The sequence below is a fragment of the Mustela lutreola genome, chromosome 3 (assembly GCF_030435805.1).
Source record: "Mustela lutreola isolate mMusLut2 chromosome 3, mMusLut2.pri, whole genome shotgun sequence".
In the NCBI taxonomy this organism is placed as follows: domain Eukaryota; kingdom Metazoa; phylum Chordata; class Mammalia; order Carnivora; family Mustelidae; genus Mustela; species Mustela lutreola.
In genome coordinates, this window is record NC_081292.1 from 197,700,729 (window position 1) to 197,728,386 (window position 27,658).

Here is a 27,658-nt window from a genome sequence, read left to right on the forward strand (position 1 = left end):
TCCTAATAGGTATAGGGTGATATATACGCATTAGCTTTTTTAAAAAAATTAATTTAAAAAAAGATTTTATTGGGTGCCTGGGTGGCTCAGTGGGTTAAGCCACTGCCTTCAGTTCGGGTCATGATCTCAGGGTCCTGGGATCAAGTCCTGCATAGGGCTCTCTGCTCACCGGGGAGCCTGCTTCCATCTCTCTCTCTCTGCCTGCCTCTCTTTCTACTTGTGATCTCTCTCTGTCAAATAATTAAATAAAATAAAATTTAAAAATCTTTAAAAAAGACTTTATTCATTTATTTGAGAGAGACACACAGCATGAGCGGGGGGGGGGGGGGTAGAGGGAGAGAGACAAGCTCCAACTGAGTCACCCAGGTGCCTTTAGGTGTTAGGTTTTAACAAGGTCTCAGTCTTCCAAATCATTATCCAATGTTAAATATCAGCGGCATCTTCAAGAACTGTGTATTCTACAGATCTGATAGGTATGCGATTTCTGGAAAGATCATACACATTGGAGACAGTCAGACAAGAGGTTTGTACCTCAACTCAGATTTACCACCATGGACGAGTTATGTAACTTCTTTGAGTCTCAGCTTCCTCTTTTATAAAATGGAAGTAATAAATAACTAATACTTCAAAGAATTGTATGAATAAACTGTGTACTTTCTCTGATTTTATTCAAGTGATTAATACAAATATGTATTAATCTTTGTAGAATGGGGCTTAAGACTTTACCACAATTGGCTTTTCTCTAGGTTGAAAAAACACATTCACTGCACACATATCTTTGCTCCATAATCCATAATCCAGCCCACACAGTTCCATCTTTCAGGTGTGTTTGGAAAAGTTTAGCCAAATACCTTACTAAAATCCATTACTAAGGTAGATTTCTCTGGGCTGTTTGTAGGCATTTTTCCTCTTCCCATCTCAGACTTTGGGCGCGTTGGTATTACTTTTTAATTCTTTCTTAATTAGCTCTTCCTTGTTCTTCTAAAGGATAGAGTGAAATGTCTGGTTTCTAGGCTACTACATATCCTGAGTAGATGATCCGATCCCTAGGTGAGTAATTTGAGTTTCCCTGGCTTCTTTTAGAAGGAGTCGTTGTGGAAAATGATCCATGTGTTAGCTGAGACCGCTCTCTCATTTTATTTGAGGGTTGTGTGTGCGCACGCGCATGTGTGTCTGATGGTGCAGCGGGTCTTGAATTACATCTTTGGAACTCTTTGTTCTGATCTATTCAGTGTCTCTCCACCATCGAATCAGAGCTTAGGTTCCTCCTCGCTTCTGCTATCATCACCGATAACTGGGATTCAGTAGAAGTAGACAGCCAAAAATTGAAATCTAACCAGGGGTTCAATCCAAACTTCTAAAATCTAGCAGGACTGGGGTAGTAATGTGGTTTGATAATCCAGTTTGATAATCCAGAAGCGCCCTCTAGGAAATTTTAACAAAGAGTTTTCAGCAGGTCCTTTTGTTGACAACTTTATCCAAGAAACCATCTTCCCTGAGACTTTTCTGAACTTTAGACTAATCCTCTCCTCACTACAGAAGTCCTTTTGTCAGGGGAAATTGTAAGTGAACACAGGAGGGACAGGCCCCTGTAAGCCCCAGCTCTGTCTCCAGATTCTTTTAATCAATTAGCCTTTTATCTGGCCTGTGGTTCTTCTGGCCCAGCGATCTCTCATTCAAATCACAAAATAGATGAAATCATTCAGAAATCCTCTTCTCAGGCTATTTCAGTCTGTTGTCTAATTTCTGAGCCAATCAATGGCCAATTTTGGCAAATGACAAGAGCAATAATCATTCATTGGTTTTTCTTCAAGTATCATGTCCGTGGCCTTAGACCTCATATTCACAGTATTCCAGGTCACAGGTGATGGTATGAAAACCCTGGTCCATTCTGCAGTTAGATTTGAAGCTTCTTAGTAAGGCAGAGCAAATTAAAACGGAAGCAGCAGTATTGTAGCCCTGAAAGCAAATGAAGAACAAATAAAATCAAAATACATGAGTCAGACTGAGTAAGGAAAACCTGCTAAACATTTAATGCAAAGTTATTGATGGGATTATATAGAGAGATGGAAAAGGTAATAATAAATTATAACAGAGACTGCATCTTGTCCCTGGCAATAAGAACCAAAAGGGCTTTAAAAAAATAATAAAAAGCGATCTCCACATATACAAACTGCATTTGTACCGTACCATCCCCATTGTTCAAAACATGTCAAGCTTTGAAATAACATGTGTAAAGCGCCCGGCCCCCAGTATGTCCCCAATAAAGTTTAGTTCCCCTCTATTTCTCTATAACGGACATCAGTATACATTTCTTTTTCCATTCCTGAAACTGACATTTTGAGGGTCTTATAAGAGTTTTAGTTTTGAAGCATTGCTGTCAGTTACAAGTCCTAATATCCCAATTTACATTTTGAATCTCTTGAAAAGTGAATATTTTAACATAAATTCAATTTAGTGGAAAAGATTTACAGGCCCCAAGTGTCCATGTGATTACCTTTAGTCTGCTTAACTCCAGCACACCCAGATTTGGCTGATCCCAAGCCATTTATTAAACAGTTTAATTGCTCTAGATTTTCCCTATTGTGGTTCCTCTCCTACGGGTTTTATCTCCTTACATTAATACCAAGGGCCCAGGGACATCGCGAGGTGACTCCAACAGAGGCAAAATCTGCCTCCTTCCTTTCTCAGTTGCTGGCACAGGTGCCAAGTTTGACTTGCTGCATTTAATTGACCTTCTATGGAGACCACTTTATATCTACAGGTAATAATTCTTTGTGGAAAGCCACTGAAGATCAGAGACGCAGTATTACCGCCCTATCTCTGGATTGCTTAGTAAAATAAAATAATAACAATACTAGAAGTAATAGTAATGCTAATGGAACATCACCAACTGATGTCTTCATCAATCAATGTCTTCAATAATTTTTTTTAAAGATTTTATTTATTTAAAGAGAGACAGAGATCACAAGTAGGCAGAGAGGCAGGCAGAGAGAGGGGGGGAAGCAAGTTCCCTGCTGAGCAGAGAGCCTGATTCGGGGCTCCCTGGGATCATAACCTGAGCCGAAGGCAGAGGCTTTAACCCACTGAGACACCCAGGCACCCTTTTGATAATTTTATGAAGGGCAAATCCTCCTTTATAGAATGTGGTGAAGGCACATCGTAGTCTCCTAACTAGACGGTTTAAAATGACATCATTACCCAGCAAAATCTCTGCTTTAGAAAATACAGTGCTTGGGAAATACCACATTATTGTGTTGCCTATTGTGATTCCAATGGCGTATTATCAAAATACAAATCTGGGTATTGCATACAATGCTCCAAGGAGCAGCTATAAAATTCTAAACTTCCCGGGCCTCTCCAGATTTCTAAATAAAATGATCTTAGGAAATCCAGAAGACGAACATCTCTGATAGGTACACACCTTGAAATATCAACAGTCAAAGAGAACTCTAAGGGAAGTGGCAAAGAGCTGAATCCTGCCATGTAAATGAGGTTACAGGGGGGCAGGTGTGGGGGGCATGTCCCTGGTTACCATCCAGGCCTCCAAAGTTCTGTCAGGAAGCGTGGCTGTGGTTGCCTAAGGGGTGGTCAAATTTCATGGCTCGGGATAGGGCCTGGGCCACTTACAGGGCCCACTGGCTGGCTGGCTTTGTGTGTGGGAACCACCATGATTCCTCTGTCTGGATTACTGTCCCCTTTCCCCACTGGGAAGGCCAAGTTTGGGAAGTGCTCTTGTAATATCTGGGGGTGTCTCTACTTACAATGGCTTTTTGGGTTGTCCTACCTGGCTTCTGGGGCCAACCAGAACTTCTTTTAGGGTATGCTAGTTTCAGAAAAATTCTCCATAGCACCCTTCCTCCTTAAGACTACCTTGGAAGGCTGGTCATCGTGGGCTGACCGAGGAGAGTAGCTGTGTCTGAGACGGCTCCCCATTGGGAGAGATGGCTCCCCATTGGGCCCTTGTTGTTCCCCGAACTCACCCGGAATGAGAGAACTCCTTGTGACCAGCTGTGCAGGGGTAGCCTAAGAAGCTTGGCACAGCGATGACTTAGATGCTCACAGGCATCAAAAGCCATCTCCTGAACGGGGCCAGGCCCTGAAGCAGGCCTTCTCTGGTATTTGAGGGAGACTGGGTAGTCATCTGCACCACTGCGGTGACCAAGTGTCCTGGTTTACCCCAGGCTGTGCCAATTTTAGCTCTGAATGTCCCATATCCCAGGACACTCCTCCGTCTTGAGCAAACGCGGATGGAGTTGCCCTCTGATTTGTCCTATCAGCTGCTGGAGAGAGCTACAGAGTTAAGGGAATGCAACATGCCTCGTGGTACTTTATTGCGCATGTACTAAGTTTTGTCTTAGGAACCTTAATAGGCCTCTGCGAGTGAGTGAGAGAGACAGATGAGGCACATTACCATCCCCCCTTCGCAGCCTGAAGAGGCGAGGCCACCTGTCCCTAGAGGCGGAATAAAAGGCCAGACACAGAACAGAGGTGCTCAGAATCTATGAGCCATGTCCTCTCCATCTGGCCATAATGGATTTTCAGTTCTGTCCGTAAGAAGACTCACTGTCGGGACCGCTTACCTGAAAAGGATGCCGGTGATGTCACTCCCTCTCTTCACCAACATTTGCTAAACTGGGCTGGGTGGTGACCTTTCCGGTAGGAGACCAAAAGGTCACACATTTCTGGCTTTAGCCTCACTCCCGAAACTGTAAACAAAGACTCCTCTGTAGGGAGGAAAAGAGAAAAGCACCAACATATTATTTCCTGGAATGTTTCGTGTCATGTTTTTTTCTGTCTGTTGTGATATTTGTCACCTGAAGAGACATCATAACATGAAGCAGACTTATCCACCAACAATTTATACTGACTCATGGATAATTCGCTTTACTGAATCTACTAATACTTGTCAAGTGCCTCTTACTCAATTCAATTCAACACATATTTACCAAACGAGCACTTTGGTAGAGTGTTACGCTAGATGTTGAGGATCCAAAAACAGGAATAGGATTGGGAACATGCACACGAACAAACAGGGGCTGAAAGTGAGGTACAAGTAAAGACTTATGACAGACTCTGTCCCAGTGTTTCCATGGAGCACCAGAAGAGCATGGACAAGTGCCATTTCAGCTGGGAAGGAAGACTGTACCTTCAATGGTCCAGAAATTCCAGGGAGGATATTGCTGGCAGGGTCAGGGGAGGGGGGGTCGGCTTGAGCAAAGGCAAGGGGGAAGAAAAGTGTCTGAGGGAACTGGAAAGTCATCTTGCACGGTTAGAGCAAGACAGACTAGTAGATGCAGTTGGAAAAATGAGTTGGAACCAGATGGTGAAGGGAGTTAAATGTCAAGCCCGGGAGTCTGGACATGAGTCCCAGTGAGGGCAGACCCTGAGCATTATTCTGGGGCTAGATGTGTTTGGGAATATGTTAAATCCTGGTGCATTATTTACATTAGGCAATCTATCTAAATAGACACTATAGTGCAACTTTTGTAAATTAAAAAGCATTTTTGAAATACACACACATGCACACGCATATACACAACACACTACCTTTGCCCTCTGAATTATGTATTTAACTCAGTATGCTGGCAGTTTGTATTTTTATAGATGCCTGTGTGTTTAAGTGTGTGTTGTTCCTGGGTGCTTACTACACTAAAATTATAGGTCAAGTTCTCCCAAAGTTAATGTTTTAAGGAGCCCATCTGCGAAATGGGGGTAGTAGAACTTCCCGCAGACTGCTGTAAGTTTAAAGAAGATAATATATTCAAAATATCTTGGGTTGCTCTTGACACACAATATATTTTAGTAACTCGTAGCCTTTGTTCCAAGCCATCCACATTGATGCCATCTGGGAAAACCAGCCACGTTGTCACCAAAGCTCATCTGCAGACCTACTGAGGGTTTCTTTTCATTTGGGCATTACTTTTCCAAGGCTCACAATCTGCACGAACCGGGAGCGCTCTACAAATCGCACAACGGGACAGGAAGAGAAGCGTCCAGCTTTGGCACACCAAAAGCACAAGATGCCTTCATAATATTGTTAGCTGGAGGCTGCTCAAAACCTGAAGAGAAGAAACAAACCAGCAGGGCCATCTCTGCCTTCCTTGACCTGGACATCTGCCTTGGACGCCGCAAGGAGTCTGGGGCCTGGAGGCCTTGGGTTTGGAATTACATATTTACTGGGCTTTAAAGGGGAGGCATCAAGTTTTATTGGTGTGCATAATACATTTTCACAGGTACATTATAATTTTGTATTCTACTTTTTCTCGCTCATGTCATAGCATAAATAAACAGCTAAAGTAAATAGTGTGTCAACTTCACAGACCACTCTCAGACCAACTCAAACACAAACCAGTTTGGGAATTTCCCTCAGGGAGAGGGGTCTTCTTGCCTTGGGGGGGCCGTGGCAGGAAGATTTCCCTCAGGCTTCCTTGTCCCTCAAAAGCAGCAGCACCTCAAAAGCCAGGGAGGAGGGAGAGAAAAAGGGTGTGTGTGTGTGGGGGGGGGTGTGGTGAGGAAGAGGAGGAACTGAAGGCAGAGAAAAAGAGAAGAGAGAAGGGGAAGAAAGAAAAGAGAGAAAGAAGGGAATTTGGGTGCTGGGGACAGGACGAGAGACTGGGGGTGGAGAGAGAGGGAGTGGGGGAGATAGAGAGAGAGGGAGAGGGAAAAAAAGGGAGAAATTCTCTGGTGGAACAGTGTTGGGAAAGCAACTAGTTAATCAAAGGGATTCCAGTTTGGCCCGGAAGGCCCGACTCTCCTTCCGACTCATAGAAAAAGAAACAAAAACAAGAATTAAAAAAAAAAGGAAGAAAGAAAGAAAAAGAGAGAAGGGAAAAGGCAGAGCTTTTCTCCCGCAGCAGTCTCACAGATGCAAAACCTTCCATTCGACTGACTCCTCATTAGCTTACTGAATCTGACAGCATAATTATCACAGCTGCTCCGCACTTAGAATAAATAAATACGAAAGTGGGTGTTTAAAATTTTTTTGAGAAGGGAAATTCAGTCATCTAGACAGTCAAGAGGACAAGTTTATTTAAAACTTTTAGATTCTTATGTATTTAGATCATTTCGGAACGAGATAATGAGATAGTTGTCTTTCAGTCTAATTGAGTTCCTAAGCTCCTGGCTGTTGGCTGTCACCCCTTTCAAACTTTGCTTTAACTTTCCTTCCCTTAGAAATCTGATCCTGGTGTCTCCATTTACTCTTCCTGGGCTGATAACCTGGTGAAGGCTGGGTGCACTGGAGGGCAGAAAGTGACTTAATGGGATTGAGGAGCTAAATAACCTTTCACGAGAAACAAGATAATCAAACCTCTTTTGCTCGCCTGTAATGGCTGAAAGAGAAAGCGCCAGCTGAGAAGAAAGCTGGGAAATGAAACCATCATTTCCAAACGTCCTGTCATTTCCCCGTCACGTGGTTTCCGCGCTACCCTTACGCATCGTCAACCCATCAGCTGGGGTTGCTTCGTGCATTTAATGATTCGCAGCGCACACAGCCTCGTGACTACGTGGTAATTTTAGCGTGCGTGCGCGCGTGTGTGCGTGCGGCATGCGTGCGTGCGTGTGTAGGCTCCGTATCTTCAAGGCCTGGACGATCCCACGGTACCACTTTCAGCTGAAGTTGCTAACTAGCATGGAGCGCACCTAAAACTCCGGCTGGGGGCACGCCAGCCCATCCACGTTTCCGATTAAAGCTGGTGATTTTTCCTTTTGAAATTAGTTAGTGTCTATATCTCTCTTCCTCTCCTTCCTACGACCACGTTTATGGGAACCCTTGCATTCAGGGAGTCCAAAGATGTATAAAATAAACATTTCTTCCATCTGGCATAAAGGAAACTAACGATAACCTATTGTATAGACTAAGAGGTTGAGGCTTTTGAAGGCCGATAATGCATGCCACGTTGGGAAAAAAAGAAGCAAACTCAGGTCCTTTAACGCTCAGTCCAGAGCCTGGACTCCCTGTACGGCAGGTTGCTGTACCTCATTCTTCTAAACAATAGAAGGAATATGACATCAACATTAAAAACAAAAAGCAAAAACAAAAAACCTTTGAAAAAGAAAAAAAGTTACCCATAATGCCCCTAAATGGCAAGAGCATTTTTTTTGTATGCTACCTTTCAGTTTTGTCGATATGCAAAATACATTTTCACAGATAGATTATAATATGCCTGTATCCTACTATCTTCTAGCTCACATCATAATAGCATAAATATTTCCATACTATCTCACACTCCCACGAATTTTTCAAAATGGTTCCACAATACCATATGCTGAGTCCATATAACATTATCTAATTGCTTCTCTATGGTTCAAAATAATCAAAATAATATCTAATTGGTTCTCTATGGCTCAAAATAAAGAATATTTATATTGTTTATTTTTATTTTATAATTTTAAAATACAATTATAGACAACACTGCAATGAACATGTTTGTGCATCTAGGGTCCTTTTTTCTTTTTTCCCGTTCGATTGCTTCTTTGAATAATTTCCAGAAACCGAAGTATAGGGTTGAAGGTTGTGACCATTTTTAGGGCCCCTGATATGCATGTCACAAGGCTTTACAAAGCTTCCTCCATTTACACCACCATTGGTGGAAAATCATTTTACCACAATCTCCTTAACACTGGGAGATGTTAGGTTGAGGGGGAAAGTAACTACTTATCGGTTACTTGTATTTATTTAATCACTGGTAAGGCTATCTTTTTATTCCATGTGTTGGTACACTTTTTTTTTTCCTTATGTAAATTGCAATTTTATACCTTTGCCCAATTTTCTGTTGGATTCCTGAAATTACCCTATAAACCTAGAGCAGAAGACAGTAGAAGGGTCAGACAGGGGGTCTAGACCTTGGTTCTAATCCTTGTTTTGCTACTAAGTTCCCATGTGATCCTTAGTAAGTGGCAATGAGGAGTGGAAAGAGTGGCTTAGGAGTCTGACTTGAAATCAAACCTGGACTCTCCCACTTACTAGTTGTGTGATTCTGAGCAATTTCCGTAGCCTCTCTCAGTCCCGGTTTCCTAATAAGTAATGTGAGGGTAATGACTCCAGCCTTACCAGTTAGCCTACAAAGGGAATGAGAATTTGTGTAAATCACATAGATGCCCCATAAATGGCAGCCACTACTCTTCCCGGGGTTGCAGGGACACAAACTATATAACGAAGGTATGGAATAGCAAGTCTCTGAGATCCTCTCCCACTCAAAGGGTCTCTAACTTTTCCCTCTAACACTTTCCAGGATCTTCTCTGAAGTCCTGGAATCCCTTGAGGATATCTCGTGGAAGGTAAGGAAGTGTGTTATGGAGGACTCATCCCAACTTCTTGTTTCTTACTGTGCTGCTTAAGTACTGAATAATGGAGGATTTTAAGGTTAGAGACGGTGGTCTGAACTAGGTTACAAATGCCTAAAGGCAGAATAGAGAGCCCTGCCTCAGAATCTCCCTTCCCTCCCATCCCCTGAAACTTGGCCTCTAGAATGACAAAATATTCTGGTTAAATTTTGAATAGAGTAGACAATAAAGGCGAGAACAGGATAGATTTGAAATCATTAGCATACAAAGAATGAAACTAAATTTCACTAATATATGGTAAAGAATGTTTAAATTGGGTCACATGGCTGGCTTAGTCTGTGGAGCATGACTATTGATCTTGGGGTTGTGTGTTTGAGCCCCACGTCGGGGGTAAAATTACCTAAAAACAAAAAGAATGTTTAAATTATTCAAGAAGCTGTACAATAAGGAGTAAAAACCATGATATGAGTCAGGATTGTGCCACTATTATTAAAAAGAGGACAACCTCACTATGATGTTAGATGGTATTAAGAAGAAGACGACATTCCTCTCCCTGAATGTCCTTCTTCCCTAACCATCCAGACCTCATAATCTTTGAAGGCCCACTCACGAGGCCATCTGGTTCCCCAGAGCTGAATTTAATCTCACCTCCCTCGGATGCCCAAAGCACTTCACACTTGAACTGTGGCTCTTTATATACTTGCCTCACCTTAAGGACTGTAAGCTCTTTGAGGACAGATTCTATGACTAATTCATTTTTGTATCACTCAATATCATACTAATGACCCTCAGTCAATATTTAACGAATGAACTGGAACAGAATTCTCCCACTATGCTAGACATCTGAGTCTATGTGGGTCCAGAGCCTCAGAGATAAGCAAAATAATTGGAGCAGGTTCAGAATAGAATAATGAAACAAACAGGATTAAAGAGTGAGAGAAACAGAATCTATATTGGGGGGAAGCAAAATCAAAGGAATTCAGCCTCCAGAAGTGAGCTTTGGAAAGTAATATCAAGGGAACTTCAACTATAGTAAAGGGATAATTAAAAGGAGGCCTGAAATTCTTTTATTGGAGCAAAACAAAAAATTACTCAGATGTTAATGGGGCAATATGGACAAGGCGTGCTGAAGAACTTCCAGAGTATAGACACTAGGGTGGTGTGAGAGGTGGGAGAGGTCAGTGCCATGTCTTCCATGCCTGCAGTAAGAAAGCATTTGACGATGAGAAAGACTCTGGTAAGTTGTTTTTGCAAAATTACTTGTGAAACAATTGTAAGCTTTCAAGTCTTAGGAATTTTTTTTTTCCCCCTAAGATGCGGAAACCTGTTTTAAAGGAGAAGGGGGATTTAGTCCAGGAAAGAATGGGAGAGACTCAAGTCTGGGATTTGGAAGGCAAAATGGGACCAACCCACAGAGAGAGACAGCCTTTGATGTCCTGACGATCAAGGACCAGGGCTTAAGGACCAGACTCTTAAATCACGTGGCATTTACTACCCCAGATTTAAAAAAAAAAAAAAAAAAAAAACTTTTGTGGATCAGTGTCTATGGTTCAAACTGGCTACCTTCCAAAATCAGTCTTAACTTTCCAAGGGTAACATTTGGAAGTCTCCTTGTAGGAACAGAGTGGAGCCAGTTTCTAGAAAGGGCAGCTTAATAATTTTCTACTCCCCCCCCTCCCCCAAATCATTAAACGGTGTTCCTTTCCCAGAGCCCAAGTTCATGCTGAGGGCAAAGGGAATTAAACGAAGAAGCTGAACCTGCAGCTAAGATTAGAAAGCAGCCCAAGGACCTAATTTTAGGTCCTTGCTGCCCCAGCTGACATTCTGCGCTGCCGGTTCAGCCACGAGGACCAGAAGTGTGGCTGTGAGCCGGTGACCGAGAGTGGAAACCATCCCCCTGGCCATCTGCGGAAGCAATTAGCTTGCTGTTGGGTGTGTTTTGAGAGAGACGACCAATAATTTCTCCATTGACAAATGTTTCTTCAGGTGTTCAAAGCGAGTCAGTAAGGGAACATGTCAGCGCTTGGCAGAAGTTCCCCCATGCTTGCTTTCTAATATTCATGCTTCTCCACTTAAGAGCGTGCTCCAAAAGGGAACCAATCTTGGAAACCCCGAATTTTGAATTTTTGTGGCGAGTAACCCCCAGCTTTCCTCTGGCCATGCGCTGAGGGCCACAACGTGGGGAAAGTCTCAGCTTTGGCGAAACAGACACGGGTCGATGGGATGGGTTCTTGCACGTTGTGGGGAATCTTTCTGCTACTCTTCCACTGGGAAGGAGGCTGGCCCTCCAATCCACACATATTTCGCAGCCACAGGTTTCATGCTTAGATTGTCTTCTTCAGAGGGTAGACAATAAGAGCTGGCATCTCCCAGATCAAAGGGGAAACAGAATATATTTTAAAGTGACAACTCTGTTCTCCTGCAACCTAATAAAGCCAGAATAATGAAATGATATAGATAGAAGCCCCTACATGCTTCCATACTGAAACGCCACCAGAGAGCAAAATGTCCTGCGTAATTGCGGCAGGGAGACTCTTTACAAACCACGCACAGAAGTAGGTCTTATTTTTGTGTGATTCTTACGCCCAGGGCAGCCCAGCACCGAGATGGGGATTCTGGGTCCCTGCAGGCTGGCTCTGGGTCCCTGCAAAGGAGGCTCTTCATAAAGGCTAATTGCCGTGGGCAATGACAGAGCAGGCTGGCACCGCTGGGCCAAGGGAGTGCGACCCTCTGTAGAATGGTCCTCGGTGAGAGCCCAGAGCCCACCGTTGTCAAGGTGCAAGGTGCCATCCAGCCCCTGCAGCGCTCCCCTGTCTCTCTCTCCGATTTTCCTGATAGCTTTGCTTTCCCTGTCTGCTTGTCCCACGTCCTGTCTGTCGGTCTGTCTCTAAGCCTGTTTGGGGCCCCCCCTCCCGCAGGCACACACATACACAGACGCACACACCCGCACACACCCAGTCCCGCCACCCCCTTCCCCGTCTCTTGGCGCCGGCCCTTTCATCTTCTCCCTCGGGGACTGGAGATGTCGCTGCAGGAAGTGCTTGTCGGCGGAGGCAGCAGCGGCAGAGCCCCGTGGCTTTGACAAACCTCATTTAATTGGGAGGAAGCCAGGAGAATTTGAAAGAACTGAAACATCCACGAAACTCCTTTTATCAGGCATAATTTAAACTCTGCATGGAAAAACCCCTATATGTATAAAGAAAAGTCAACTTCCCTCCTGCTGTGAGCACTCCTCGGCTCCCCCCCAGCACAGGCAGGCTCCTGCAAGATTCCATCTTTTCATTTTTCTAAAAGTGTCAAAGTAGATTTGGGCTCTGTGGCTGGGTGAACAGAGAAGAAATACAGATGGGTCTCTCTCTTAGCCCCGCACGTGCATTCTCTCTCTCTCTCTCTCTCTCTCTCACACACACACACACACACACACACACACTCAGGCGCCACAGAGCCCCTCTGTTGGTGGCTCTGCTTCAGATGGCCAGGGAGAATCAAAACCCAAGTTTCTAACAACACATCAGTTTGGACAGTGGCTGTTTCTGGCTAATCACTTTCCATCAGATAAAAGCTCCAGCCTCGGACGTTTTGAAGGACCCCGGGGGTTCTCAGCAAAACGAAAAATAGATGCCGGAGGAGGGCCCATGACGGAAATTTCATTAAGTGGAGAGAAGGGAGCGTGAGTGTGTAAGAGGGCAAGAGCGTGAGTGTGTGCGCACGTGCACGCTCCTGAATGTGTGTTTTTGCCTGAAGGGCTAGTTCCAAGTCCCACGCCCAAGAGAAGAAGGCTGAAGGGGGACCTGGGGGCGTAGAGTGGGAACAGGCGAGAGGACGGGCGTACAGAGGGAGTTGGGTATTGGAAAGGGAGTACGTAGTGGAGGTGGCCTGGAGTGTTTTCTGTTCCACCACATGCCACACAGGGCCCCTCCCCTCCTTCCAAATTCCACTCCAGATTCACCTCCAGTCCAGACTCTCTCATTTGCGTGATTCTAGTTCCTCCGAGGAGCTGCCTTTAGCACACACATATTCTCTCGGCATCTGTAGCTGATTATGCACAGACTTCAGCTGTTTAGATATGATTTGTGCTAATATGTGTACAAGGGCGCCCTGTTTCCTCTTCCTCACCCCCTTTTCCTCCCACACCGTAGGATCCTTGAGGTCAAGGACAAGCCTTTTTTTTCCCTCAATCTTTATAGCACTTAATATGTTCTTGACACTTAACGGCAACTTCATAAATCCTGATGACTCACTCTTCCTACAGGGTTAAGTAAGACATTAACCCCCGTTGTATGATTATGGTTATTTTTGGAGATCCGAAATAACTCATTTTAATAATAAAATGCCTTAAGAAGTCCCAAACTCAGAGCTTTGGGCTGGGGCAGGACAATGTCCTAGATACAGCGGAGCCACATTCACAGACCCTGGAGGCTTTGGCTAGACTGAATGTCTATGCCTCTGGGGCAGCAGCTCTGTTCTCTGCCCTCATTGTCACCCTACACACCACGCCAGGTCCCTCTTCCCAGGCCAAGCCCCTACACCTTCCTTATTAGCTTTCCCCCCCTCCTGCTTAGGGCTTCTAAAGATTGTTTTCAGTTGCATGATGATTGTTTCCAAAGAAACCCCACCTAAAGATGGTCTCCCCGAAAACAGCCAGGCCATGACCGCACTGTCCACATCCTTTGCCTTGTCCTTCCTGGCCACATTCCGAGAAACATGAGGAGAGCTCCAGCCACATGATCCCTCAGCAGATTTCAGATTTAGAGGATGACTTCAGGCCCGGGCAGCAAGGCAGATTTCAGGGTAACTTGTGTCCCCCCCCCCCCTTCCCCCGTGGGCGTCTGGCCTGGAAGGATGTGCCCCTCCTCCCAGCACCCTTCCCCACCAGCGCCCCACCGGGCACTTCCTTCAGCAGCATCAAATTACCAATCAAGACAGGCCAGCTCTCCTCTTGTGACATCTCCATGTCACCGATCATCTTACTCTCTACGGAGAGAAGGGGGTAGCGGCAAACTTTGGTTTTGCTTCTCCTGGCAGATGCTAGGGAAAAGAAACAAGTCAGTGGCAACTTTCATCTCATCCAATTTCTAAGAGCGTCTATGTGAAATGTTTGGATCGTTACAAGGAGGTCTGTGTCACCTCAGCCCACCAGGGCTTTTGAGTTTTAGAGACTCTCGTAGAAAACTCTGGCAAGATTGGGTCCCCTGTTGCTTCTCTCCCTGGTAACTCGATCCCTAAGCTCATTTCCGGTTGCAAATATTGTGATTCCCCAGTACTTGGAGAAAACATTTAGACGCTGAGACTTACATGCGTGCGTGCACGCACGCACACACACACACACACACAGGCACGTGGCAGCTCCGTCACTCACCATCGGGAAGCCGGTGCAGCTGAGATGGCAGGGAACTGAAATACTCATGAACCAGGGCCTCCTGGGCCGAGACGCGGTCTCTAGGAAAGCCTCTCAGCATTTGGGAGGCCAGGTCCTCAGCTTCTGGAGCCCTGCCCAACCTGGAAAAGGGGAAGAGAAAAAGAATTTCTCTAAAGGCCTCCCTTCTGAAAAACAAAGCAGGGAAGAAGAAAGGGAGAGAAAAGGAGATGGCTAGGAGAACATTTCAAGTCGCGTTTTCCTGAGATCAGCCAGGTTGATGGCACGTGGAAAAATGACCGACCCACTGGAAAGTTTACCCGTCCTCGGTGTGCTCTCTCTCATTCAGCCTCCACCGTCGCCCCCCTGCCCCCGCCATGGGGTCCGGGTACCATGTATATATACATAAAGGACCCAGAAGTAGAATTATAGAAGCAGAAATGTGTAATTAAGGATGCTGCTTTGTGGGATGGTGCCCCCCCCAAGCAGAAAAGCCCAGTTGGGTATATTGTAAGGACTGCAAGCATAGCTTCCCGGAGGGGAGGGAAGATTAGAGGTAATTTTGGAGGGTGAATCTTGGGTGTAAAACACACTTACTCCCAGTGTTTCTGAAGCTCAGCCCCCAGGGTATTATCTAAGATGCTCTCTTGGTTCCCCCTGAGAAGGAGCATAGAAAGAGGTAACTCTTTTTATGCCCAGAGAGATAACTCTTCAAGTGCCCAGATTATAGTAAGGACAAATCCTCAAGTGGACCTGTGTTGCATTGTAAATTTGGAGAAGAGCAAATCTATTAGTTGAGCATCTACTATGTGCTAGTAGGTGGCTGGCTCTGGAAGATACAGGAAAGACTCTGTCTTCTGGCAGCTTAGTCTAGGGGAGGAGTCAGACACTAAGCAAGTTATCATAGAGATGTATAAACACCTGTGCAGAAAAGGCCCAGATATCTGACTTAGACTGGGAAGAGCTGGTCAGGGAAGGCTTCCCTGAGGAAGAAGCATTTGAGCTGAGAGCTGAGGAATTAGGCAGTGGAGAGGCATGTATGAGCCCAATAGAGACCCAGGGGATGAGGGGAGAAGAGTGAGTTTAAGAAGACGAAGAAAGGCCAGTTGGCTGGCCTGGGACCAAGGGAGAGAGGGGACAGGTATGAAGCTGGGAGGGTAGCAGGGGCTGATCCTGCAGGATTTGTGAGCCTTAATTTTCCTATTTACTTATAATGTTTGAAAGTCTTTGCTGATCCACGAGACCCAAAACTGTGCAGGAGGCAATTAACCGCAGGACTGATGTCTGACATTCAGAATTAGGTTGCGTGGCCATGCAAATCTCCAATTAAGCAAAAATAAATGGGCTTATTTAATGTCGAATGTGCATACCAACTTAAATGGACAAAGAACTGATATCCTTTCCCTGCCCTGCCCGGGGGCCATGACATGGTGAAGCTGCAAATCCTGGCCCAGAGATGTAAGTGGCCTAATATTTGCATAAGATTTACCTAAGAGAATTTTGGGTATCTGATTCCCATGACATACAACTCTTTGTACAAACAGATAACTTTACCTTCAAACTCGGCAGTCATTGCTTCATAGACTTAAGATGGAGGAAAATTTGCAAATGCCCAGTCCTTGCCAATTTCCAGGCTAGTTAAAAGAGAAGGGAACATGGGGTGGAGGCCTGCTCATTAGCTTGCAGCTTGAGAAAAGGCCAGCAGGCATTTGGTCCCTCCAGGGTGCCCTCCCCAGATGCAGGTTTTCAGGGCCAATGAAGGGGGCTTTGGAGTGGGGAACGTGTTATAGATCACTAGGGCCTAGTACCAATCTGGAGAGACATTCAAGGAAAATCTTGCAAAAAAAATTTTATCTAGCGCATCGTTGCTATAGGGGGTGGGGTGAAATGTGTGCCAAAATCATGCCCTGAACCCACCACATGAAACTCCAGGGCGTGGATGGGTGGGTAGGTGTTGATGCTGGGGGGCAGTGATGCATCCAGCAGCCTCCACAATCCCACCCCAATCAATGGTTGGTTCTCTCCACATACTCCTACCCATTGGCCCATTGGAATCATTACAGAATAGCTCTCTAGGTGGGGCTTAGGAGCTGCAATCTCATTGGACAAGGAAGGCCGGGGGACCTATTTTGAACTTGAGTTAGCAGGGCATGCATACTCTTTGTATTTAGACTGTGGTTGTGTTGAGTGGCTGGAGAAGCCAGGAAGGGCTGATGGAACTTCTTACACGGGTAGTGGGGACTCATATATAAAGAACTGGTCATCGCCAACAAACGAAAGAAAGGCGAGCAGATACTGATCAGCAATATGAAGGCTTCTTTTTTAGGACTTCCCTTTTCAACTAACCCAACCCTTCCCTCAAGAGTGTGTCAAGGTTTTTAGTGGTCCCCACATTCTGTTCCAGGTTCATGGCCCCTACGCTATGATGGTTACCACCCTTTTCTTCAGCTCCTTCCTCTCGTGGGCCAAGTGCATGTTGGTCTTCCCTGTATAAACCAAGTCTGTGCCCTCCTGAATACGAGCCTTTACGAGCAGCGCTTACAGTGGGACCACCCATTCTGGCCAAGAGTCCTGATGATCTCTACCTTGTGACTGGCACATTGCACTCTCATTTGGGAGCTGAGACAAGAGCCTTGGGAATACAAATGTTGCTTCTTTGAGCACAGATGCTAATTGACTTCCATGTTTGTATGGAACATGCCATCTTCTTTCTGCCATCTACACTCTTGCTTACAGCCCACTGCCTTTATCATCACATTTCTATAATTTGCCACCTCCTCTAACTCTTGTTAGGGCGATTCTTCACTGGTTATAATTACTTTGGAAATGAAAATTGGCATGAAAGGTGACATTAACAAATATTAATTTGCCCACCAATGCCTTTCCACATAGGCTACATGTTAATCAATATTATGTGTTAGAGGGAAAGAAACCATAAGAGATTCTTAATGGTAGAGGACAAACTGAGGGTTGATGGAGGGAGGTGGGTGGGGGATGGGACAGAGGAGTGATGAGTATTAAGGAGGACACTGGTTGTGACGGGCACTGGGTGTTGTATGTAAGTGATGAAACACTGAATTCTACTCTTGAAACCAATATTACACTATATGTTGACTAACTAGAATTTAAATAAAATTTTGGGAAAAAAAAAGACGAAAAAATATTATGTGTTAGGCTTGTGATGTTAAATACCAAACATGCCAGGAGCATCTTGGAAGGATTAGGAGAACCCACCTACCCAATTAATGAGCGTCTGTTATTAAAGACAAAAATATCCTCTGAGGAACCCCTCCTTCTAATAACATTTCTAGAACCAAGAAGGGTTCCATTCCCAACATAATACATATTTATTGTAGAATACTTAGAAAATGCAGAGAAAGAGAATTAAAACCATCCCATCACTCTGAGATAACCCCTTTTACTCAAAGATGATCACTATTGTTTTGATGTTCAGTTTTTCTTCTTTAGTCCTTTATTTTTAAGTGGGTGTATTTTTTTGTTTTACAAAGAAAGGGAGATCATACTCTACATGCTGTTATAACCTACTTTTCCCACTTGAAGATCTCCATCATCTTCCCAGGCCTTTGAATAGGCTTCTAGGATATTATATTAATAGCTGCCTGGCATTCTGTTATGTGGGCATTCCATAATTTTCATAGCCGGACCTTTTTTTTTTTTTTTTTAAGGACTTTTTACTTATTTGACACAGAGAGAGAGAGAAAGAGAGAGATCACAAGGAGGCAAAGCAGGCAGAGAGAGAGAGAGGAGGAAGCAGGCTCCCGTTGAGCAGAGAGCCGGACCAGAGAGCCTGATGTGGGGCTCGATCCCAGAACCCTGAGACCATGACCTGAGCTGAAGGCAGAGGCTCCAACCCACTGAGCTGCCCAGGCGCCCCCATAGCCAGACCTTTATCTGAGTTGTGTCCTTTTTGTTGGGTTTGAGGGGTGAGAGGCTACCATTAAAATCATGCTCTGACATCCTTGATGGGAAATCTTTGTGTGCCTGCGCAATGATTTCCTAAATATGAGTCCTGAGAAATGAAATCCCGGGGTTGAGGGACGTACAACACGTTGAAGTTTCTGATTAAGCATATGAGCTAGTTGTACCCATTCCCATTTCCACCAGCAGTCTGGGAGAGTTCCTGTCTGTGTCGCAGAAAACAAATTGGTTCCAGCAGACCTGAATTGTCACAGACCTCGCTTGTAAAAGTTGCAGAAAGGATTAAAATGGTAAATCAATCGGGCAGGAAGTGCTGGGTGTGAGGACACCCACACTTATTTCTGGAAGTCCAGAATAGAAACACAAACAATAAAACAAAAGGAAGATGAGGCTCTGTGGTTGTGTGGCGCTCTATCCACTGGCCATCACAGGACACATCGAAAATCTGGTGGTTCTCCAGGGCCTGAGGCAATGACCTTGATTTCCCAGTCCAGGCTGGCTCTGAGTATAAAATTCTCCACTGCAGCTACCGCCATTCACCTTTCCAGGGCAAGGGCGTTATCTATCTACAGTGCAAGGCCAGTCATTGTCAGCTCACCTGGGTTCTTTGCTGTTTTCCCCTGGATCTATAGAGAGAGGAAAAGGGCAGGGATAGAGTGGGCACTTTTTTTGTTTTTTTTTTTCAATTGGTTTTTATTTGGAAGTAATTTCAGGTTTGCAGAAGAACTGCACGAGTCGTCCCCAGAGTTACGTGTTTACCAGCTTCCCCTAGTGTTAGCATTCTACAGAACTGTAGTCAAATGATCAAAGGCAAGCACTTAATATTGGCACAACGCTCTTAACTGAGCTGCAGGCATTATTCAAATATCGTGTTGCTGTTGTTGTTTTCCAATAATGACCTTTCTGTTGTTGTTCCAAGAGGGGGGGTCCTTTTTTAATGCTGCCAGTTCAGGACATGGTGAAGCAGGCACCCACAATGAGAACTATATCCAACCCTGGGAAGAAACAACATCAAAGAAGCTGTTATCTTCCAATCAATCTGACAAGTGGGTGTGCGCTTCCTAGGCCCTTGTCTGTAAGGTCACCATCCAACCCCAGGCGGTGCCCTGGGCTATATTCATGGCCCGCACAGGCTTCTTCTACCTTCGCTCCTCTTTACCCATCACACTTGCCACCCGACTCGGTGGACAAAGTCACAGAGACCTGTGTACCAGATGGGTCTGGGCTCTGCCTTCCTGAGTCTGGTGACCGTGGCCAGGTTGCGTCATTTCTTAGAACTTCGGTTTCCACCTCTTGGAACCAGGACTTTGATTTGTGAGGAATAAATGAAATAATGCATCACGAACATTCCACCTAGCCTTGGTTGAACCCCCAAGTCCTTCTCAGAGCCAAGAATTTTCTCACGGGGTCATCTAGACCAGTGCTGTCCAACAGAACCTTCCGTGACGATGCAAATGCGCTAGTTCTGCCCCCTCTGATATGCTAACCACTACTCACATGTGGCTGTTGGACCCTTGAAATGTGACAAGTGCAGCCAAGCAACTAAGTTCAAAATTTAATTTTAATCACTTTAAATTTAAAGAGCCGCATGTGGCTAGTGGCCACTGTATCAGGTGGCACGTCCCTAGACATTCTCCTTGGTTTGAAGATGTGAGCAAAGAGAAACCAGAAGCTTGAGATAAAGCAAAGCTTGAGCTGGGATGAGGCAGAGGTGGTGGGTCTTGTGTGTGGTCAGAGAAGGTAGAAGGATGAATACTCAGGGAATCCAAGTCCTGCTCAGCCCAGGAGGAAGGGCTGGTGTAGTGATAGCAGGAGGCTCTGGCATGTTCTTCGGCCCATGCAGCAGTGCCCACAGCAGCCGCGCAGGGTAGTAATGTGGTTAGCAGGTTTGGAGTCACCATTTATTTTGGAAACCAATAGTGAAATGGAAGAAAGTCCTAGAGTGGTGCTAAAATCCAAACGTCTCTAGCGGGGGGGATGGGGAGCCTGACTGTGCCGACAAGAGAAAGTTTGCACATCTTACATGAAAGGGTAAATAGCAGTTCTGGTTCCGGGGAACCTGTCTCCGAAACCAGGAGGGGTTTCAGGCGACACCGTGAGCCCTCAGACATGAGCAGAGCCCTGCCGAGGAGACCTGTCCCTCCCAACAAGAGGTCCTCGGTAGCCTGCAGCTCTATGTTCTGACCTCTCTGGGCTCTGATATTCACTCTCCATGGAGGCTTTTTTTTTTTTTTTTTTTAGCACAAGAACAGTAAGCATGAAAAAAATCAAATAAAATTCAGTTGGGTTAAACCCTACCACATTTTCAGGGAAGGACGACATACAAACATTCAGTTAGGATCTCTTCCCCTCTCCCCACCTGCACGAGCGTGTTTTTCTTTGACATTCGAGCTGTTTCCCCTTCTCTGACGTTTTCCTCACTGCCCTTTTTGCCTCCTCACTGAAGCAAAAAGAACAGAGCCTCCGCTAATTACTCTCAGATCAAATAATACTGGTTATTGTAATTGGTCATTGTCCGAAAACACTGAGTTCTTCTTAGCCCTGAGGTTGCCTGGCACGGCTTAGTTAGCTAACTATTCCGGGAATGTCTCTATTATCTGTTTTACTTTGTAAAAGAAACTAGGGATTTGTTGAAAGCTGGTAATAAAAGTCTGCCCTGGTCTGAGCCGAGACTGCGTGGAGAGGGCCTGGGAAAGCATGACCTCCATGAATCAAGTTGCCCCCCCCCTCCAATAGCCACTCAATGATGTTATTTGGTTTCTCTGTGTCGGAGAATAATAAACCCACTAGGTTTTCTTGCAGGCCAACATTCCCTCATTCTCAGGGCCTCGGACATGGTCGAGGGGCACAAAACAATTTTAATGACCAAACTCACTGAAAGTAAAATGGTTCATAGAGAAAGACGGACACACTCACAGGTGGCTGGCTCTCCCGGAGGCATCTTCCGGGCCCTGTAGGCCTCCAGAGATCAGGTGCTCAGGGGCTGCGTGTTTGGTGGACTGAGGGTCAGGAGATTGAGGCCCTGCTTGAAAGAGAGGCTTTCCCAGGTGGTGCTTACCTGTCCCAGACAATCTGAAGGCGTCGAGGCTTCGGCAGTGGGAACCATTCTGGAAAGCATACACAGACACGTTAGAAACCAGAAACAACCCTAAAATCCTATTGCCAAAATATTATCAAAATTCTGCTCGTTCTTCTCAGCTTGAACAAAGAGAGTTCAGGCTTCAGGTGGGCAGAGTGAACACACTGAGTTTTCATGATTCTGTGGAAGGTCACTATTATGGGTTGAATTGTGTCCCCCTAAAACTGATACATCAAGGTACCTCAGAATCTGACCTTATACGGAACTAGGTCATTGCAGTTGTAATTAGTTAAGATGAGGTCATAGGTGTGGGCCCTAATCTACTGTGACTGGTGTCTTCTTAAAAAAAGGGAAGATTTGAACACAGAGACAGATACATATGAGAGAAACGACACAAAAGGACCCGAGGAGAAGACAGCCGTCCACAAGCCAAGGAGAGAGGCCCCGAACAGATGCTTCCCTCAGTGCCCTCTCAGAAGGGAACAATCCTGCCAATTCCTCAACTTCAGAGCTATCTAGCCTCCAGCACGGTGAGACAACAAATTTCTGTGGCTTAAGCCACTCAGACTGTGGTCCTTTGTCACGGCAGCCCTAGCAAACTCACACAGTCACGAGATTCACTCAAGTCCAAACACATCTATTGAACACCTACTGTGCGCCGAATGTGTACCAAGCGCCTGGGAGACTAAGAAAGAAACCAACAGAACCCCCTCCCCTTGCAGAGCCCACAATTCATTAGAGAACAAAGCACGCATGTGCGCACACAACACATGTGAAAAGTCGGGTGATGAACGGTGGGGTTGTCTCAAAGGCTCAACATGGTGAGAAAGGAATGGGGCTAATTTTATGTCACTTGCAGTAAAAATGGAAGTGAATTCTGGCTTGAATAATCCAAAATGGATGATGAAAAGATTTGTCCTTTCCTTTGCCACACTCTTTACAACGTTTGCGTGTGAATGTGTCTGTTTCTGTTATTCTTAGTATTGACACTATTTAACCCCAAATAAAACTACCATAAAAAGGGACAATTTCTCATTCATTCAAGAAGTACTAACTGAACACTTATTCTATGTAAAGGTGATAAGGGGAGCTCTAGCGTTATAAGAGGATGTTCCGTATCAGATTCCTCTATTTCCTGCTCTAAATCGAGAAAAGATTATTTTAACTCGCATTTATTTTCATATGCATGAAAATAAAATAAAATAAAATAAAATAATATGTATGCTTTACACTTTTCTTGGGCCTGAAATGTATGTGTTTTGTCTTTAAAAGATGTCTTCTTCCAGCTCCAATAGGAATAGGATAGATTATTTATCTGGTTTATCCAACCAAGAACGTAGTTGTAGTTGCGCAAAAAAATGATTTTGATAATACTGGTGTATTTCTGTCTGTATATGCATTAAAAAAAAAAAAAAGAGCTGGAAGACTATCCATCTGATAGGGATAGTGGTTCTGGGGCTTACCCCTTTACTTCTAGGCTTATTTTCTTAAATTTATTTTTTTAATAAAAAACACATTATTTTGTAACTTTGAAAGTAAGTTCAATTAAAACTAGAATTTATAGTGCCAAGACTTGTAGCGTGAAATGAGTGATCAAAGAAAGTGATTTCAGCGGAGTTTTCAAGGTCAGGTGTAATCAAATGAGAGCCTCTCTGCTGGTGGTTTCCTAGTCCCACGTAGGCACGGAGGGAAGAGCTTGTATATACAGCTTCTTCATCCTCCCTCTAGACGATTGCACCTAAATTTAAATAACCAGTAAAACTAGGTAAGAATATCTGGTATCTGTTTAGAATGTTTATTTCCGAACCACTTTCTGCTGCCTGTTTACGGTTCCTTCCTGGCCAAACAAAATTAAAATATTTTCTCATTCAGTCATAAACCAATTTCCAGTCAACATAATGAAATCCATTTCCGTGCTCTCCCGTGTTTTGTTTTTCCCTGCCTAGAGCCCGTTGCTCTGTGTTTTGGGGGCCTTTGGTATTTTAGAACTCTTTCCAACTTTTGCATTGTTCTTGCAGAACGTGGATTTGGAATTGGCTGAGTCCGGACTCAAAGACAGCACCTCGGGTTTGCAACTGCAGCAGCTGCTTCGCTGCGCCCTCAAGCAAGGTGGTTTAACCATCACCAGCCGGCTCCCTTAACCCAAGCTGGAGGTCATATTCGCCTCTCAAGGACAAAGTGATTCGTTGAATTCATTGGGATTTGTCAGATGATGAATGTTAAGGGCCTGCCTCTGAGCACAAAACAAAACCATTCCTACTCTTCTTTTTCTTCCTTTGAGAAATGGTGGGCAACCGAAAGCCCATGGTTAGGACTCTGGAGCTGGGTTTTAAGAACGTAGCATGGCCCTCACCGGCTGTGTAACCTTCCAGAAGCCTCGGGGGGGGTGTTGTTGTCTCACCTTCCAGAAGCCTCGGGGCCTCACATCCCGTCTACAGAAGAGGGATGATGATAGTTCCTGCTCCACTGAGTTCGTGTTAGCATCAGGGCGGTAAGGGTCACATTGGTATTCCCTCACCGTTTGCCTCTTTTCTTTCTGCCTCTTCTCTGGTCCGACGGACCACATTTTCCTCTCTCCTCTCAGGTGTTTCTGCCTAATGCTTCTCCTTCAATAACTCGCCATTTCATGGCCCTGAAACTCTAACGCGCTCCGAGCCCTAGTTCTTACATGCCCCACCTGATTTCTCCTGAGTCTTCAGTGTGGGTCCGAGGTGTGCTTTTTAGCTGTGTATCTCCCTTCTGTCACTTGTGAGCTCTGAGATTTGGGGGAAATTAACGTCTCTGGTTTAGTAACGCAGAAGTTTCCAAATCTGTAAAATGGGAATAACTTTCCAGTTACTTGGGAGGACGAGATAAGATGAGGCACTTGGCAATAGAGGAGGAGGGGCTCGACAAATGTTCATCTTAGTCCTTTTCCTTTTCCTCATCTCTCATCCTGGAGAGGTAGGAGGGTCTAACTCCGTGTTTCTCAAGCCACGCTGCATGTTAGCATCACCTGGGAGAAGTTCTGGCCTGAAAGGAACGCCAAGCTTCACCCCACAGAGTGTGATCCAGTGCGCGTGTGGACAGCCCAGCATTGCTGTCATTGCGGTTGTCATTATTGTTCTTCCTAATCTCCAGATGTTCCTGGTGTGGCGCCCAGTGAGGCAGAAGGTGCTGGTGTGCAAGAAGGGTGGGGTCGACCCCTCATCAGTGACTCCCCCACCCTTCTCTGAGGCTCGTTGCCTCAAGTGAGCTAGTTGTGAAAATATAACTAATCAATGTATATCAAAATGGCAGAACGTAGCGTCTGATGCAGACTTCTGTTTCCAAGGAGGGGAACGAGGAAGCATGACAAGGGAAAGATCAGTCCTCAGAAATGCTGCAATGAAAGGGTGACCTGGACGAGTCATCCCAGGAGGCAAATTAACGACATTGAACTTGAGGTTCCAGGTCTTGCCAGACTGTGCCTGACTCTCTTCTCCCATGTGTTTTGTAGCTACATTAGAGCAGATGGAGGGGTTGATGGGCCCAGGGCATAGTCAGGTCACTGTTCGTGACTGTGGTCTACCCTCCCGCTCACATGCAGATAACCTCATGCTGGATGACCTTGCCTCTCTCCCATTGATTTTTCCCGCTTTCCCTGCAAGCGATCAATGAGAGAATGATCGACAGATAGGCATTTTGCACAGCACCGTTTCAAGAGGTGTTTGTTTTTCTGGCTTCAGGAGCCGCTAAAAGAACGGGGCTCTCGGTAGCTTATTTCCCTCCTCTTTCCAAAAATGACGGTGAATCCACAGACCAAATTTTTCTCCATCTCCTCCTACTGCCTTTCTTTTTAAAGGAGTTCTCATTTGAATTCAATTGGAATTTGAAGTAGGAATGGCGAAGTAAGTTGCAAAAGGAAACTTAAAAAGCCGAACATAGTAATTTCCGAACCAAATGGAATTAAATTAAAATGAGGGCAGAATGTTGCTCCCATACTAAAACACCACCTTTTCCCCCAAGTCCTAATTCACAAGTGAAATAAGAAAGCTCATTTACAACAGATCCAAGTCAACAGAGATTTGCTGGTTGACTGATAAACCATCACCAGCACCCTGTTGAGGCTTCGCTCAAGGTAAAACATTTTCTGGTTTCCATAATCTTACCACAGTGCCCTAAGGTTATCTTATAACGCAGCCTACTGAACGACACCTCTGGAATATCCCAAATACAATGCATTCTTGAGATACCATACATTTAAATAGTTGATAATGTTGTTAGCCTCAAGCAGTAACTTTAAAACCTCATTGCAAAAATCTGTAGCTCTTTTCCTAACCCCACCTCCCCTCCTTAACCACACTCACGCCCTCACAGCCACTGATGACTCCCGTAATCTTTGACTCAAGGAGCCTAAGCATGGCCCTTCTGGTGCTTACCTAGGCTGTAGACTTTTTGGCTGTCATCAACAGGATGCAGAAAGCTGGTGCTCTGAGGAAGTACGCTCCTCGGCATCTGAACCTGGTGCCCCAACTCCCATTAGTAGCTTATCGCTTTTCTAACCCTGCCTCAAAACTTCCTGTGGATTCTAAGAAAAGATTCCAGCCTCTGCAGCCTCTGGCTAAGGTAATAGTCTTTGCAAAGGAAGGGGAGGCCACGCCTTGCTCCTGGTGGGTGCAGAAAGCAAAGGGACCGAGCATAATCAGAAGGCTCTCGCTCCTCTCCCTAGGGCGGGAGGTTGGGGGAGTACCGTGTTTAACGTCCGGTCCACCCCCACAAATGATGTTTGAGCTACAGCTTTTTTTTTTTTTTTTTTTTTTTTTTTTTGAAGATTTTATGATGTAATCTCTACACCCAACGTAGGGCTCAAACTTACAACCCTGAGATCAAGAGTCAGGCACTCTACAGACTGAACCGGCCAGGTGCCCCGAGCTAAAGCCTGATCATGTCATCTGGTGTGTATGGTGTTTCATGATGAATCAGGGGATATTATTTACCACTTCCCTATGGCTGCCACCACTATTTAAGGGTCATTCGGTGTGCTCAGCACTGCACTGACGCAGACATGGTATTGCCTGTCCCCGACGAGCTTATGGCCCTATGATTTTCATGGTATTGTGATTACTGTCATCTCCTGGTCTTCTCCAGCCCCTCTGGCTCTTCCTTCTCATTCCCCAAACACCCCCTTTCCCTCTGCCTGACCCCTCAAGACTGGGGCCCCAGGGTTCTAGCCTAGTCTTCTTTCTCTTCTCATTCTCCCTTGGATTACTGAATGCACACTGGAGTTTCAAATACCTCTTTAATCAATTACTTCCAATTTTGTATTTTTACACTGGACTCTTAAAATCATGGGCTTGTATTTCTGATTGCTTTTTAGATATGTTCATTTAGCTATCCCATAGATACTGTGATCGCAAAATGTTCCAATCTCTACTCACCACTTTCCCCACAGTTCCTTCCCCCTTTCTTTCCTGTGCCAGTGAATGGACCGCCCAGTCACCCGCTGGAGATCCATTGGTTTCTCCCTCACAACTCAAATCCCCTTGACTCTACTACCTACATGTTCTTTAGAGCTGCCCCCTCCGTTCCTTCTCCGTCACCACTGGTCTAGCTGAGACTTAGTATTTGCCTTCTAGAATCTCAATCATGGCCACATTGCATCTGATCTCCTTGCGCACCTGCTGGTGTAGGGATGGACTGTGTTGTGCATCGGGCAGATGGACTTGGGTTCGGATACACCGCCAGTTTAATTCTACATATAGTATTTCAAGCAATTTTTAATTTAAATCCTGCCATATCACTTCCTTGTTAAAAATTATCCAATGCCTTTTCTTTGCTTATTGGTCAAAGTCCAAATCCTTGGCTGACTACAAAGTACTTCCCAGTCTGGTCCCCATCTATACTTCCAGGTTAATCTCCAGCAATGGACCACCACAAAGCTAACATTCTAGCTTCCTTGAGCAGTTTTACCTGCTTGGTATAATGTCAAATAAGCCTGCTTTCTTGTTTCTTTGGGTCAAGTTCCTTTGTCTGGA

General features: G+C 45.1%; 1 protein-coding gene across 1 annotated transcript in view; it reads right to left on the reverse strand.

The window, feature by feature from the left end:
* Nucleotides 1-309: 309 nt before the first annotated feature.
* The window catches only part of CDK15 (cyclin dependent kinase 15), an 81,407-nt gene continuing 54,058 nt past the window's right edge, over nucleotides 310-27,658 (reverse strand). Inside the window, exons 11-14 of the mRNA XM_059169002.1 lie at nucleotides 21,642-21,690; nucleotides 14,648-14,787; nucleotides 4,584-4,727; nucleotides 310-1,959 (exon numbers count right to left, since the gene is read on the reverse strand). Of these exons, the coding sequence (XP_059024985.1) occupies nucleotides 4,618-4,727; nucleotides 14,648-14,787; nucleotides 21,642-21,690 (299 nt within the window). The 3' untranslated portion in view covers nucleotides 310-1,959; nucleotides 4,584-4,617. The remainder of the gene's footprint in view (nucleotides 1,960-4,583; nucleotides 4,728-14,647; nucleotides 14,788-21,641; nucleotides 21,691-27,658) is intronic.